Genomic DNA, 14,004 nt, shown 5'->3' with positions numbered 1-14,004 from the left:
AATGGCTCAAGCAGAACCATGACCTGGTTGCCAAGTCTTTCAGTTCTTTTATACCCTGGGAACATTTGCCATTGAAAGAAAACTGATGGGTTTGATATTCCTGAAAGAGATATTTTGCACTAACCTCTGGCCCCATTAAATGCTTTGGCACTTGCCCATTCTCTGTAATGGGAGCAATAAATTTGTTTCAATTTAGGACATTGTCAAGTAGGAAATATTGACAAAAACAAAATAATGCTTTGAAAACAGCCAGGATGAAACCATGAATAAATAAACATATTGAACTTAACTGATAAATTAGCAAATGGCCATTCATAAGAGTCTGACTGGACCATTTCAAAGTTAGGCCAAGTAAATTCCTGTCTCTAATAGAAATATCATCTTACTCTTTAGGCCAGAGGAAAGGTGGGCTAAGAGGAAAGGTGGGCTGCATGGAAAGACACTGCAAAGCATAGAAAGGCATTTACTCTGTCTGACAGATCTGTTTTAAATAGATCTGTTTTCAGCTAAATGCCAAAAGGATGAGCCAGATGACTCTAGTAGCCTTTTCTATGGCAAGGCATTTATTATCCTAGTGTAAACACCTTTATTAGGCATTTCAGCAAGCTGTTTCTCCACCTTTTCTTTGTATTAGTTCCTTAGATTGGGGCAAATAACTGAAATTCTGTTTAAGTATTATTGTATGTGTTTCCTCTTGAGTATAAGAGATAACTTCTAACTTAGAGATATTCCTCTTGAAGAAGGGGATAAGTGTGCATATGGCATTGATCCTTGTGCTAATATTATCACATAGGTAACATTGTTATGACAGACGGCAATAAACTACAAAACATGTTTGCAAACTTGTGAGGCCTTAAATGGTGTTGCCTTATTAAAAATCCAAATGGCTAAATCATCCAGAGTACAGGTAGCCTGAGGGCATTGTTAGCTGCATAAAAACTAATTGGACCAATTTGAATGGAAGAAAATGTTGCCTGAAGTCTTTAATCACACTAATAACCTAATGGTTTTCTGCTCAACATAGCCCAGGCTGTGTTTAGGAAGATGAATCCATGCATGCAGCTTAGAAAATTTTACACAAGACCAGAGGGTTGAGAGGAATAATAAATTTCTCATTTAGAAAGTTTAGTGCATGTGTATCTCATGTTTTAGCATCATAGCAAGGTAACAGCAAGCAATTGTTGGATAAAGGAAAGTATCTTTTTTTAAAGATGAAGCAAACATGAGAAAGATGATTCTGATTTTGCTCTGATTATAAGGGATGTTTCTCTAAGAAGAATTTAGTGTTCATTTTTATGTGCAAATAATCCAAAACCCTTTAACTTATTATCAGCTCTGTAATTCAATGAGCTCCTGAAATGGTAACTGAACAATAGTTTGACATGTGCTATTATTATTTTTTTCTTTTTTTCTTTTTATTTTATTATTATTATACTTTAAGTTTTAGGGTACATGTGCACAATGTGCAGGTTAGTTACATATGCATACATGTGCCATGCTGGTGTGCTGCACCCATTAACTTGTCATTTAGCATTAGGTATATCTCCTAATGCTATCCCTCCCCCGTCCCCCAACCCCACAGCAGCCCCCAGAGTGTGATGTTCCCCTTCCTGTGTCCATGTGTCCAAAACAGCATGGTACTGGTACCAAAACAAAGATATAGATCAATGGAACAGAACGGAGCCCTCAGAAATAACGCTGCATATCTACAACTATCTGATCTTTGACAAACCTGAGAAAAACAAGCAATGGGGAAAGGATTCCCTATTTAATAAATGGTGCTGGGAAAACTGGCTAGCCATATGTAGAAAGCTGAAACTGGATCCCTTCCTCACACCTTATACAAAAATTAATTCAAGATGGATTAAAGACTTAAATGCTAGACCTAAAACCATAAAAGCCCTAGAAGAAAACCTAGGCATTACCATTCAGGACATAGGCATGGGCAAGGACTTCATGTCTAAAACACCAAAAGCAATGGCAACAAAAGCCAAAATTGACAAATGGGATAGAATTAAACTAAAGAGCTTCTGCACAGCAAAAGAAAGAACCGTCAGAGTGAACAGGCAACCTACAAAATGGGAGAAAATTTTCGCAACCTACTCATCTGACAAAGGGCTAATATCCAGAATCTACAAAGAACTCAAATTTACAAGAAAAAAACAAACAACCCCATCAAAAAGTGGGCAAAGGACATGAACAGACACTTCTCAAAAGAAGACATTTATGCAGCCAAAAAACACATGAAAAAATGCTCACCATCACTGGCCATCAGAGAAATGCAAATCAAAACCACAATGAGATACCATCTCACACCAGTTAGAATGGCGATCATTAAAATGTCAGGAAACATCAGGTGCTGGAGAGGGTGTGGAGAAATAGGAACACTTTTACACTGTTGGTGGGACTGTAAACTAGTTCAACCATTGTGGAAGTCAGTGTGGTGATTCCTCAGGGATCTAGAACTAGAAATACCATTTGACCCAGCCATCCCATTACTGGGTATATACCCAAGGACTATAAATCATGCTGCTATAAAGACACATGCACACGTATGTTTATTGTGGCACTATTCACAATAGCAAAGACTTGGAACCAACCCAAATGTCCAACAATGATAGACTGGATTAAGAAAATGTGGCACATATACACCATGGAATACTATGCAGCCATAAAAAATGATGAGTTCGTGTCCTTTGTAGGGACATGGATGAAATTGGAAATCATCATTCTCAGTAAACTATCGCAAGGACAAAAAACCAAACACCGCATGTTCTCACTCATAGGTGGGAATTGAACAATGAGAAGACATGTGCTATTATTAAATGGAGTGTGTTTTAGTAGAAAGAGTATGGAATGAAAGTCTGAAAAACTTTTGTTCAAGTTCAGTTTCTGCCTCTGGCTAGCTCTGTGAGTTTCTGCAAGTCATTCGAACTTTCTGAGTCTGACTTTGCATCCCCAAAACGCAGGTGAAATTAATTCCTTCCCAGACACCCCACAGGAGTTTTATAAAAATGTTACAAGCTAATCAATAGAAAAGTATATGCAAGCTATAAAGCCTTCTGCAAGTATAAGCAATTATTATTATTATATCATAGTAGAACATAATGTTCTGGGTCTCTTTATTTAAAACAATTCTCTGTAATTGTTTTAATTTCACTCTTAACTTTCAAGCCATGTAAAATAGTATACGTCTGTTATAATTCACCAAATCAAAGTTCCCAAGTTTGCAAAAGCCACGCTCAGAAGAATGTGATTTAAAAAAAAATGATTCCTTTTGGACTGTATACCCATCTGAAGTCTTCTTTGGAATGCAATTCAGTCAGAAGCAATTGTGGCACTAGCAAATATTCTGAGAATTCATGAAATCCCACAGCCAAAACCATGATTCATTGCTCCAATACCAAAAACATTTGGCAGGCTGTAGTTTGGAAGCCACAACACTGTCTGTTTTTAAGGCTCTAAATGGAGCCATTTGGATTCATTGTGACACTTCCTGGTCCCACCACACTAAAGAGATGGCACCAGAATTCCCCAGTCTCTTCAGACATTATTTTTCGTATTTCTTCTTGGGACTTGCTTAACAATATATCTCTTTGGATTAAATTACATAGAGTTTTAGGAGTATCTCCTCTATCCTGTAAGCATTGCAACATGAATATTCTACAAATTTCTTTTATATAAGAATTCTTGTTAAGCAGCTCTGGATTTCCTAGTGCCAGCCTTATACAACCTGTCATTCAAATCCTTAACGATGGGTTTATGTGAAAGTGGTTTCTCTACAGTTTCCTCTGCTTCATCTTAAATGGAAATGTAATTCCTCCTTTGAAATGGAGCATTAAATGCAATGGTTCCTTTAGGCATATGGCACGTTTCAGTTACCATTTCAAATGAAATGTATTTAGACAAAAGCTACTAACAGCATGCTGAGTAGCAGTGGTAACGTATAGCCAGATATGCTGTGGCATGTATGTAAAAATCAGGCATTCAGCCCTGGCCAAATGTTGGACACGTCAGATAAGGAAGCTAAAAATCTCCTGCCTAAATGGGGACTGTGTAATTTCACTCTGCCTTTCCAACATGCCAAAGCTAGCTTCTCAAAGTCTGCATGATTCATGAATGCCTTATAAAGAATCACAGAATTCTGTGGCTCACATCTGTAATCCAAGCACTTTGGGAGGTCGAGGTGGGTGGATCAACAGGAGTTCGACACCAGCCTGACCAACATGATGAAGCCCCATCTCTACTAAAAATACAAAAAATTAGCCAGGCATGGTGGCACATGCCTGTAATCCCAGCTACTCTTATGCTGACACACAAGAATTGTTTGAGTGTGGGAGGTGAAGATTGCAGTGAGCCGAGATTGCACCACTGCAATCCAGCCTGGGTGACTGAGAGGGACTGTGTCTCAAATCAAACAAACAAAAAAGGAATCACAGAATGTAAGAAATGGAGGAATCTGGGATGTCACTTGTCACATCTTGTGACCTCCAGGTAGGTTCCTGGATCCCTCTACAGCACCTGGAGCCAAGAGGTGCTTCAGTCCTTAGCTTACAGACTTCCAGGGATGGAACAGTATCCCCTACTAGAACAATTCAATCTGTTTTTGGACAGTTCTAATCTTAGGAAATGCAGCATTTTGTTTTAATTATTGTTTATGTCTAAGGTTCAACTTAACTCTGTGGGAATGTCATCTATATGAAATACCTTCACCATTTGAAGACTGTGTCAGTTGTGGATATTCAGTCAGTCACAATTGAATCTAACCACTCGTCATCTGGAACAGATCTCCCCTTCTTACTTACAAAGCAGTCAGGAGTAATTCTGTCCAACACTCTGCTAGAATCCAGCTGTATGTTCTAGCCTATTGATTTCCCCTTATTATTTATCTTCATCAAAAAAATAATAAAGTAAATCTAGAATGATTTTCTTTTCTTAATGTATCCATGGTAGCTCCTAGTAATCAGTGTTTTTCTAAGAGTGCAGAAAACTTCTGTTTAAATCATTCCTTTCTGAAGCTTTGCCTATAATGTACATTAACTCACTAGCCTAGTTTATAGGCTGTCTTACTCCTGCTTTGGGGAGTTGAGTCTGTATTTGCATATATTATCTTCTAGCACTTTTCCCATTCTTCTTAGCTCTTCTGTCATTAGTTTTAAATGCCCTGGTTCCTGTCTTTACCCAGGGTGCATTAATTCATTCACAGACAATGTGACCATTTGCAAACAGGCTACTTTGTTCTGACAAGCCATGGCCTAAATGGCATGCACACTCCAAAATACAGTTTACATATTGTGGATTTGAGTGTGAACTGGTCTAATTGGCAGATGTTCACTAGGACATCTATACCCCTAAAGCATGAATTAATTAGTAAAAATATTTTTGAAAAATTTGTTTCTGTTCTTAATTTTAATAAATTATTCATATCCTAATGCACCTTTATAAAAACGGTGACTGATGATCATTTTTATATTTATGTATACATCATGGAGCTAATTTGAATTAGCACTAAAATAATATATACTAATATAACATGGTAGTATGCAAAAACTAACCTAAAGACTATGTTATTCTCTTTTCATAAAATAAAATTTCATTTTACATCCACAAAATTACCCATATAGGAACTAATAATTCATATATATGGCTATCTATGATATATATCATCATCTTTTTAGCATAAAGAAGACTACCTAGTTGACCAGCAATGTTGAAATACTTGCAAAATTGAGTGCTTTCCTTACCTGTCATTAGCTTGCATTTACTTTTGTTGAATTCCTGAGGCAGCTGCATCACTGTATTTTCACTGACCACAATTTCAGCAAATAGAGGTCCTGATGTATCTTCTAAATCCGGGCATCTGTGAAATGCTTGCTGAAGTCTGGATGCACATGGGTGGAAACAGCTAGTTCCATTGATCAGGGTCTGGTTTCTTCTGTTTTGTTTGACCTGGCATGGGTAGCTTCCATCTGTTTGTCATCCTAGAACAGCATCTGGAGCCAGCCTATGTGGTATCTCTTGGGCAAAAAGGTTAAGTCGTTTGACATGGATTGCATTTAGCAACTGAACAAACAGAGCAGCTTGGATATGAGCTTTTATTCAGAAGAAACCAGATAGCCATTTTGGTGATAAAATATTTATTTCCTATTATCTTGTGTTGCCAAGACTACTTTGTATAGTACATTTCTTAAAAGGAGATAGAGTTCTAAAGAAGTTAGGTATATTAATAAGGGAAATTGTATTTTGAAAAATGTCTTGAGTGATATTCTATTGCCATATTTATTGTTGATTGAGAACACATTATGTCCCATTTAAGCCAATACTTTGTCTTCTTTTTAAGTATTGCTTTCTTCTAAAAAACAACATCTTTACTCTATAGCTTGAGGAAGTGAGGCCAAAGATGCAGTCATTTTTAAGGCAGGTAGAAAGAATTAATCAGTGTGAACTGATGTTAGCTTTCAGGAAAATCTGATGTCTCCAAATGAACATTTTGTAAGAATTTAATTTTATTTAACTTAACATACATACTTTTATTTTAAGTATTTGCAGAGTACTGGCTAACCCCTGTGGGGAATCTAAAGATGTCAGACATAATCTCTGACCTCCAGGAGCTATCTGTGTAATGAGGTTCACTAGCATACAAATACAGATAATTCTACACTAAGGCAGACTCTGATGGGTACTGTGGTAGAATTATCAAGTTCTAGAGGGGTATGGAAGAGGAAGAGGTTAGTTCTGACTGGGAGTTTTCAAGAGGGCTTCAAGGAAATGCCAACTTTGAGTTGGACCTTTATTGAGTGCTTACTAAATTTCAGCAATGTTCAAAGTGCTTTAAATTTATTAACTCTTTTAATTCTCATGATTAACTTTATAAGCTAAGTCTTGTTATAATTCCCATTTTATAGTTGTATCACTGAGGTATGGAATAGTTAAATAACTTGCCAAGATAGTAAGTGATGGTGTCAGGATTCAAATTCAAGGAATCTGGCACTAAAATGCTCATTCTTAACCATAGCACTATACTGCTTCCTGCCAGGGATAAATAGCCATATTCAAGCAGTTGAGAGCGCTCAGCCATAGTCATAGAGAAAAGAAAATTGAGGAATGTTTGCAAAATTCAGTTTTTTAGTCTGGCTTGAACTTGGGTAAAAAAAAAGTTGAGGAATTGTAGAATACAAGACACAGAGACCCAAGTAGGGCTATAGAGGACTTGGTATATCGGCTTGGGGAATTGCAGGGGAATGCTGCGGTAAGGCTTTTATTATAATAAGACCCTTTGGGGGGAGTATTGAATGACTGGGGGGTAGAATGTCATTTAAGGATCTATTAATTCTATTAAATGCTCCAAAAACTCTTTGTTAAGCTTCTCTTATGTACCAGGCACTGTTCTGAGTGTTGAAGATATAGCAGGGAACAAGAGAAACAATTCTCCACCCTCATTGTGTGGAAAGAATATGGAGGGTGTATAAGTAAACAGATAAATAAACGAGATAATTTCTGAAAGAAGGAAATAAGGCGATGTGATGTGATAGAGAGTGGCCATGGGCAGAGGAATAGTCACTCAGAATGGTGGTCAGGATCTATTATTGGCTCCTCTGCCATTCAGGCCTGAACTGAGGCCTAAATTGCAGAGGAGGCAGTCATAGATGAAGGCAGGGCAAGTGTTCAGCAAAAGGGGATTTGCGTTTATTAAGAAGAGCATTGCAAGCAGCGTTAACAAATGCAGAAGCTCTGAATTGGGAAAGAGCTTGGAGGGTTCAAGAGACAGAAAGAATGCCAAAAAGAAGAAGCATTTAGCAAAAGATGGGGAGAAGGGTATGGGTTGAAGTTTGAGAAGTGGGAAGGACAAGAACCTTATAGGTAGAGCATTTGTATTTTATTCCAAATGAACTGGGAAGCAATTGAAAAGTTTTAAGTAGGTGAATGATGTAATCTGTTTATATTTTGAAAAGATCACCCTAGATAATATACAAAGAATGGACTATATAGAGACAGAAGTGAAAGCAGGACGATCAATTAGGTGGCAAACTGCAAAAGCCCAAAGAGGAAAAGATTAGTCTAGGCCTTGAGGCTGGAGAGAGATGGATAGATTAGGATTATATTTTGGAGGCAGAGCTAAAAGGACTTGAATTGAGTGAGAAATGTGAGAGAAAGAAGCTATTACCAAGGAGGACTCCAAGAATTTTGGCTCAAGGTAACTGAACGATGTAATACTGGTAACTGAAACGGAAAGAACTGGCTTGGGGGCTGGGAGAATTAAGAGTTCTTCTACAGTCATGGTGAAGTTCTGGGGGGAACTAGGGTAGTTGCTTTGAGAATGACAAATGATGAATGGATGCTAGAGAGATTATAGATATACAATTAACTGACTGATGTAGTTAGATGTTAGGATGAGGATTTTGATAAATTCAGGTTTTGAGTCAGATGAACTGGGAAGGAAGTGACCCCATTTACCAAATCGGCAAAAGAGAAGGAGGAGTTTGAGAAAGGAGAAGGATCAATACAGAGTAGGAATCATTAGGAAATTCATATTCGATAGTAGATAAACACATCAGCTTTGGAATCTAAAAGATGAGGATTTGAATCCTGGATGAGCTGTTAGCAAACCTGCATGACAAGTTACTTAATTGTTCCAGTGTCAGTTTTGTTATCTATAAAATAAGGAAATGATATTATATTATATGTAAAGCGATATATATAAAAACAGAAAAGAATCATGCAATGAATATTATCACTATATCTTATCATTATCATAAAAATAATATTATAATAATACTTCTTGGGATGTGTTTTATTTATATTATTACTAAGATAATGATGTTCTTGTTTTAGTTCTTTTTAGTAAGGATTACAAGCACAAACTGGAAATTATTTATGTTCTTTTCCTATTTTACAGGTAAATAAACTGAGGCTCAGAAAGGATGGCATACCCAAGGTTATACTGCTAGAAATTGTAACCTATGCTTAAGAGCCAGGACTCACACTTGGATATGACTTAAACCAAATAATTCTGAACTCTTCCCCAACTAGTTACTGTTAAGATAAAAGCTGCTTTGTATCACTTTGCCATTTCTCTGGGATCTATGTTGAGTGGAAAAATTCTGTGTTTATAAAAATGTTATTATCAGCTCACCACACTGTGAAACTGTGTTTTATTAATTTTCCAGTGCTGGACAATATTCCTCTCAAGGTCTGTCTTTGGAGGAGATGAAAAGAAGTCTTCAATACACACCCATTGACAAATATGGTAAGTAGGCAGATTCTTTAGGTTTGTTAAGAAAACTACCCCTAGGAAGGTGATGTCTATTTGACAAAAAGGGAGAAAACATTGCATATTGTAATATCCAAAATGACAGATGCTTTAAAAATATAAAAGTATAAAATTTGATTTTATATGTCTTTTATAACTCATTTACCTTTAAGGTTAATAATGTCTGTGTGAGCATGTGTGAGTGTGCATGAGTGTGTAAGTATATGTGTGATTATGTGTGAGTGCCTGTATGTGTTTGTGTACATAGAAAAAAGTACAACTCTTTTTTTAAAAAAAAAAAACTCCTTCCTCTCATGATATTCCAAATACTTTGTCAACATTTTATTAAGTCCATTGCTTCTAAGCCCCACATTAAGTGTGTGTGGGTAGGGAGAGGAAAAACAAGAGATGAATTTTCACAATTACCTAATATGTTGGGAGAGCTATTCCCCTTTAGCCAAGCACTCAAGGGTAAAATGCAAATCCAGCCATTCCTTCAAACAGCTGGAGAGGCGGTGAGGGGACAGTTTGATGGGAACCATTTTACACAGGACTTCTTCAGAAAGAATTAATAAAGCTCTTTGAAATAATTAACAAAGTTTTTTTCAGGCCTCTGGAAGCCAGAGGATGGACAATTGCCTTTATCATCAGCTGCGATATCAATGTGTTAGGGCTGGGATGTCCTTTTACCAATCTTTAAGCCTGAGAGGCACTATGTTTAATTGGAATTTTAGCACAATGGGCCCATTTATCCATTGCAACTTCCTTTGACTATTTGAAGGACTGAAAAAGTATCTGTCAGTTAAAGAGATCAGATTTATTATAAGAGCTGGGTTTGGGAAAGAATAAATTAGATGATGTGAGCCTGGGTAGGGGGCAATAGACCTGGGAGACCCTCGGCTTTGGGATCCTCACCAATTCACCTCATCTGCAGAGACTCATTAGCTAAGGCATTAGAAACCTTTTAAGAAACAAAGGAAAATATATGTTCTGAATAGATGCAGACAAACTATTTGGGCACATTTAAAAAAGGGAAATTTTGTGCTTCTGATTCCCAATACGTGTCTAGAATGCAGATGAGTGCTTTTTATCATCAGTTTTACAACATAATTGGCCAGTCCAGTAACAGATCCTCTTGAGGGGCAAAATGCACTCCAAGTGTCACATCCTCACATTTTTTAATAGATATAATATCTTTTCTTCAAATCTTTACAGATGTAACTTCATAACCACAAAACATAGGGCATCCTTTGAAATATTTGCTTTGACCAGAAGTCTTCCCTTTTGTGGTAAGGTTTCAAGATGAAGCATTTCTTTAACTTAATTTGTTTCTTAAAGAAGAATTCCCCCAAGATGGAGAAGTAAGAGAAATGTGATGTAATAATGCAAAATTTGGTTTTCCTATGCATACCTGTCTCAGGGATGAAAGAAAACATGGAGGGTGTTTGGATGGAGTGAGAGTACCTATAAACAAAGAAGATACATTCGATATCTCCCATTAGGAGCATCACATCATACAAGAAAGAACGCTTTAATTGCCCTTTATTCTATTTCATAAACTGATTGCAATATAACAGCAATTTTATGGGCTTCTTCTCCCCCTGCTTTGCCGTCAAAGAGCAGAGCTCGAAAATGGAGATAAAATGAAACACATAGCTGTTTTCTCTCTACTTGAGACCTTTTACCTTAAAGTAACGAAACATTAAGACTTGGTTCAGTCTTTTCCTAAAGCCTATGGTCAAATTTCAGTTGAGTTCTTCTTAAACTGAGTGGGCCCACAATCTGACACATCTGTTCTTACCTTCTGGCAATAATGACATCAATAATAAATGCTAGCCTCAATGCCTTACTGATTTTGCTGATCATTCCTGAGGGTAGAGCCCACCCACCCTTTGGGGACATATGTCCACAATCAAATTTCCATTGGAGTCCTGTGGGGCAAGAGGCACTGGAACATCACAGGCCAGTAAAATTGCATGTGGTATGTTAGAAAGCTGATTATGGTCATAAAAGTATTAAAAGTTTATGGAAGCATCTACCTATGCCTGAAATGAAGTCTCATTTTTAGCCTGGATACAGAAAATATTTTGCTGTAGAAGGTAGATTTTGTTTTAGTCTACACAGAATTTGGATCTACTGATATGTATCCTACTGCACCTCATCTCATCCTCCCCCATCATAACCTTCCTCACATCTGACCAGAGCCAGTCCCAAAAGAGGTGAGTGAGAGAGACCAGTTGACAGGAGTATCACTATCAGTGGCATTTTCTCTTAAGAGAGTTTATGTGCTACCTAAGATATTTTGACAAGAGACCTTTCTTATGAAAATAAATATTTCGATCCAACTGCATACTGCTAGATGTCTTAATGAAAATGTAGATGACTGGGTTGGTTATGAACACTCAGCTATCAAAGGGGAGCAAAAGCAGCAATAGCTATTGACAAATGTGCTCACTTTCATGAAGCAATGAATGGCTTTCTTGCTTCAGAGTGAAAAGAAAACTGCTTCCCTGTACATAGCTCTGTGGTTCTCTTGGACAGTGGCCTGATCCTGAGCCACTAGTTTAATTCTCTGGACACATCCAAGGCTATTGCTTCAAAGGGCATCAAATGCCACTGGTATTTAGACCTAAGAATTTTATGTACCTTTAAAATTTGGGCTACCAGGGAGAAGAAACAAACAAAGCCATCTGGTTTGAGAAAGAAAGGCTCTTTCCTTTTCCTTTTCTTTTTCTCTTTTTTTTTTTTTTTTGAGATGGAGTCTTGCTCTGTTGCTAGGCTGGAGTGCGGTGGTGTGATCTCGGCTCACTGCAACCTCTGCTTCTCGGGTTCAAGTGATTCTCCTGCCTCAGCCTCCTGAGTAGCTGAGACTACAGGCACATGCCACCACACCCGGCTATTTTTTGTATTTTAGTAGAGATGGGGTTTCACCATATTGACCAGGATGGTCTTGATCTCCCGACCTCATGATTCGCTCTCCGGGCCATCCCAAAGTGCTGGGATTACAGGCATGAGCCACTGCGCCTGGACTCTTTCCTTTTTCTTTACCTTCCTTTTTATAGCCATCTTTTGTTTAGCATTCACTGGTATCAGACAGTGCTAATTGTCTTAGGTGCATTGCCAACTTTATGAATAAGTGCTATTGTTTCTCCCATTTACAGATGAACACACCGAGGCATAGAAAGGTTAAGTTGACAAAAGTCACAGAGTCAGCAAGTAGTGGAATCCGTGCTTAAACCCAGATTTGCCTGACGTGAAAGCCTGGGCTTTTAGCCATCCTGACATGCCATCTGCCTGAGCCGTACCCCTCTTTACTCCAAACCCAAAATGCCACCTGGCCAGCTTGGTTCCAAATTAGACATTCGTCATTCATATTTGCCTGGTCTCAGCTCTCTGTTTTCATTGTAAATGTTGCTTGTGCTTTGCAACTACTCATCAGCAACCGTTGTCCAGATTCTCTGTTCACATGGTCTGGAAGACCTGCCTGGTTCAGGCTGGTTATAAAAAATTGGGGGATGTACTGAAAGACTAGTAAGTAACAACTGAACTTCTTCTCTGATGCAGGCTATGTATCCGATCCCATGAGCCCAATGCATTTTCATTCTTGCCGAAATAGTAGCAGCTTTGAGGACAGCAGCTGACAGCATTCGGCGTATACCTAAGGAGAGTTTTTTCCCCGAACTGACAGCAACGATTCCAACCACGGCAAGCTGGCTTCCAACTATAACATTTTATTCTCAAAGGTCTCCTTAAATTGGGCTTGTTTTTACTGGTCCTATTTAATTCCCCACTATTAGCAGGCTTTGGATTTGTGCCTAAGGAATAATGTGCAAAAGAACCAAGACAGAATGTATATGAAGAATTGTTTTTAATTTTGTAAATTAAAAAAAATTTAGATCGTTACTTGGAAATGGAGCCTAAGTCTGTGGTGGACAGATAATAATTATGTTTTCCTGGGCTGAATTATGTAGACTTGTGTTTGACAGCTATGGGTTTATTTCTTAGAACATTGTTGATTTTCTTTTCTCATTATGTTACTTCTAGTGTTCACCTCTGTGATTAAAGATTCTTTGGTGAAATAGAAAATAGATTTATGAGTGTATTTTATTTCAACAAGACTTCCACTGAGTATATATTCTTTCCAGCCATATTGGTAAAAACAGTAGCAACTTTTAGGTCAAGAAGCTTGCAAAAATATAGCACTAATTTAGTCCCCTTTCCATGTCATGCCAAGGGCTCCATGATCTACTTAGGTAACCTGTTGCTGTCAGAACAAGAGGTCGTAGATGCTATCGGGTCAGTTGTGAAACCAGCCTATGCATGCAAACCTGCCATTTTTTTATACTAGAGTTTTGCGCAATGTGGTGGGAGAATACCTAAGGTGCCTACTGCCTTCGAGAAATGAGAAATCTGCCCTCCATACTGGTTCCTAGTTGGAAGACAGGAATGGTTCTATGAGACAAAATAGTTTTTCCATTGAAAGACAGATGGGAAAAAACAGGGAGGAAACTATAAAAATTGAAGGATAATTGTGTGTTTTGATTTTGGCAAGATAAATAAGGTTAGCAAAGGAATCTTGGATATCCTCTAAATCAAGTTTCCTCAACCTTGGCACTGTTGACGTTTGTTGAGAGGGTGGGGGGCTGTCCTATGCATTGTAGGATGTTTAGCAGCTTTCTGGTCTCTATCCGCCAGATGCCAGTAACATCCCCTATGATAGTTAACTTTATGTGTCAACTTGACTGGACCATGGG

At 37.9% G+C, this 14,004-nt stretch overlaps 1 protein-coding gene across 1 annotated transcript in view; it reads left to right on the top strand.

Annotated features, from left to right (window-relative positions):
* The window catches only part of LOC100990811 (fucose-1-phosphate guanylyltransferase), a 345,681-nt gene extending 332,345 nt beyond the window's left edge, over window positions 1-13,336 (top strand). Inside the window, exons 26-27 of the mRNA XM_055117300.3 lie at window positions 9,168-9,247; window positions 12,815-13,336. Coding sequence (XP_054973275.1) covers window positions 9,168-9,247; window positions 12,815-12,891 — 157 coding nt within the window. The 3' untranslated portion in view covers window positions 12,892-13,336. The remainder of the gene's footprint in view (window positions 1-9,167; window positions 9,248-12,814) is intronic.
* The last annotated feature ends 668 nt before the right edge of the window (window positions 13,337-14,004 follow it).

Source organism: Pan paniscus, chromosome 1 (assembly GCF_029289425.2).
Source record: "Pan paniscus chromosome 1, NHGRI_mPanPan1-v2.0_pri, whole genome shotgun sequence".
Taxonomy (NCBI): Eukaryota; Metazoa; Chordata; class Mammalia; order Primates; family Hominidae; genus Pan; species Pan paniscus.
Note: the sequence above shows the minus strand (reverse complement) of the source record. Positions and strands in the feature narration are given on the sequence as shown.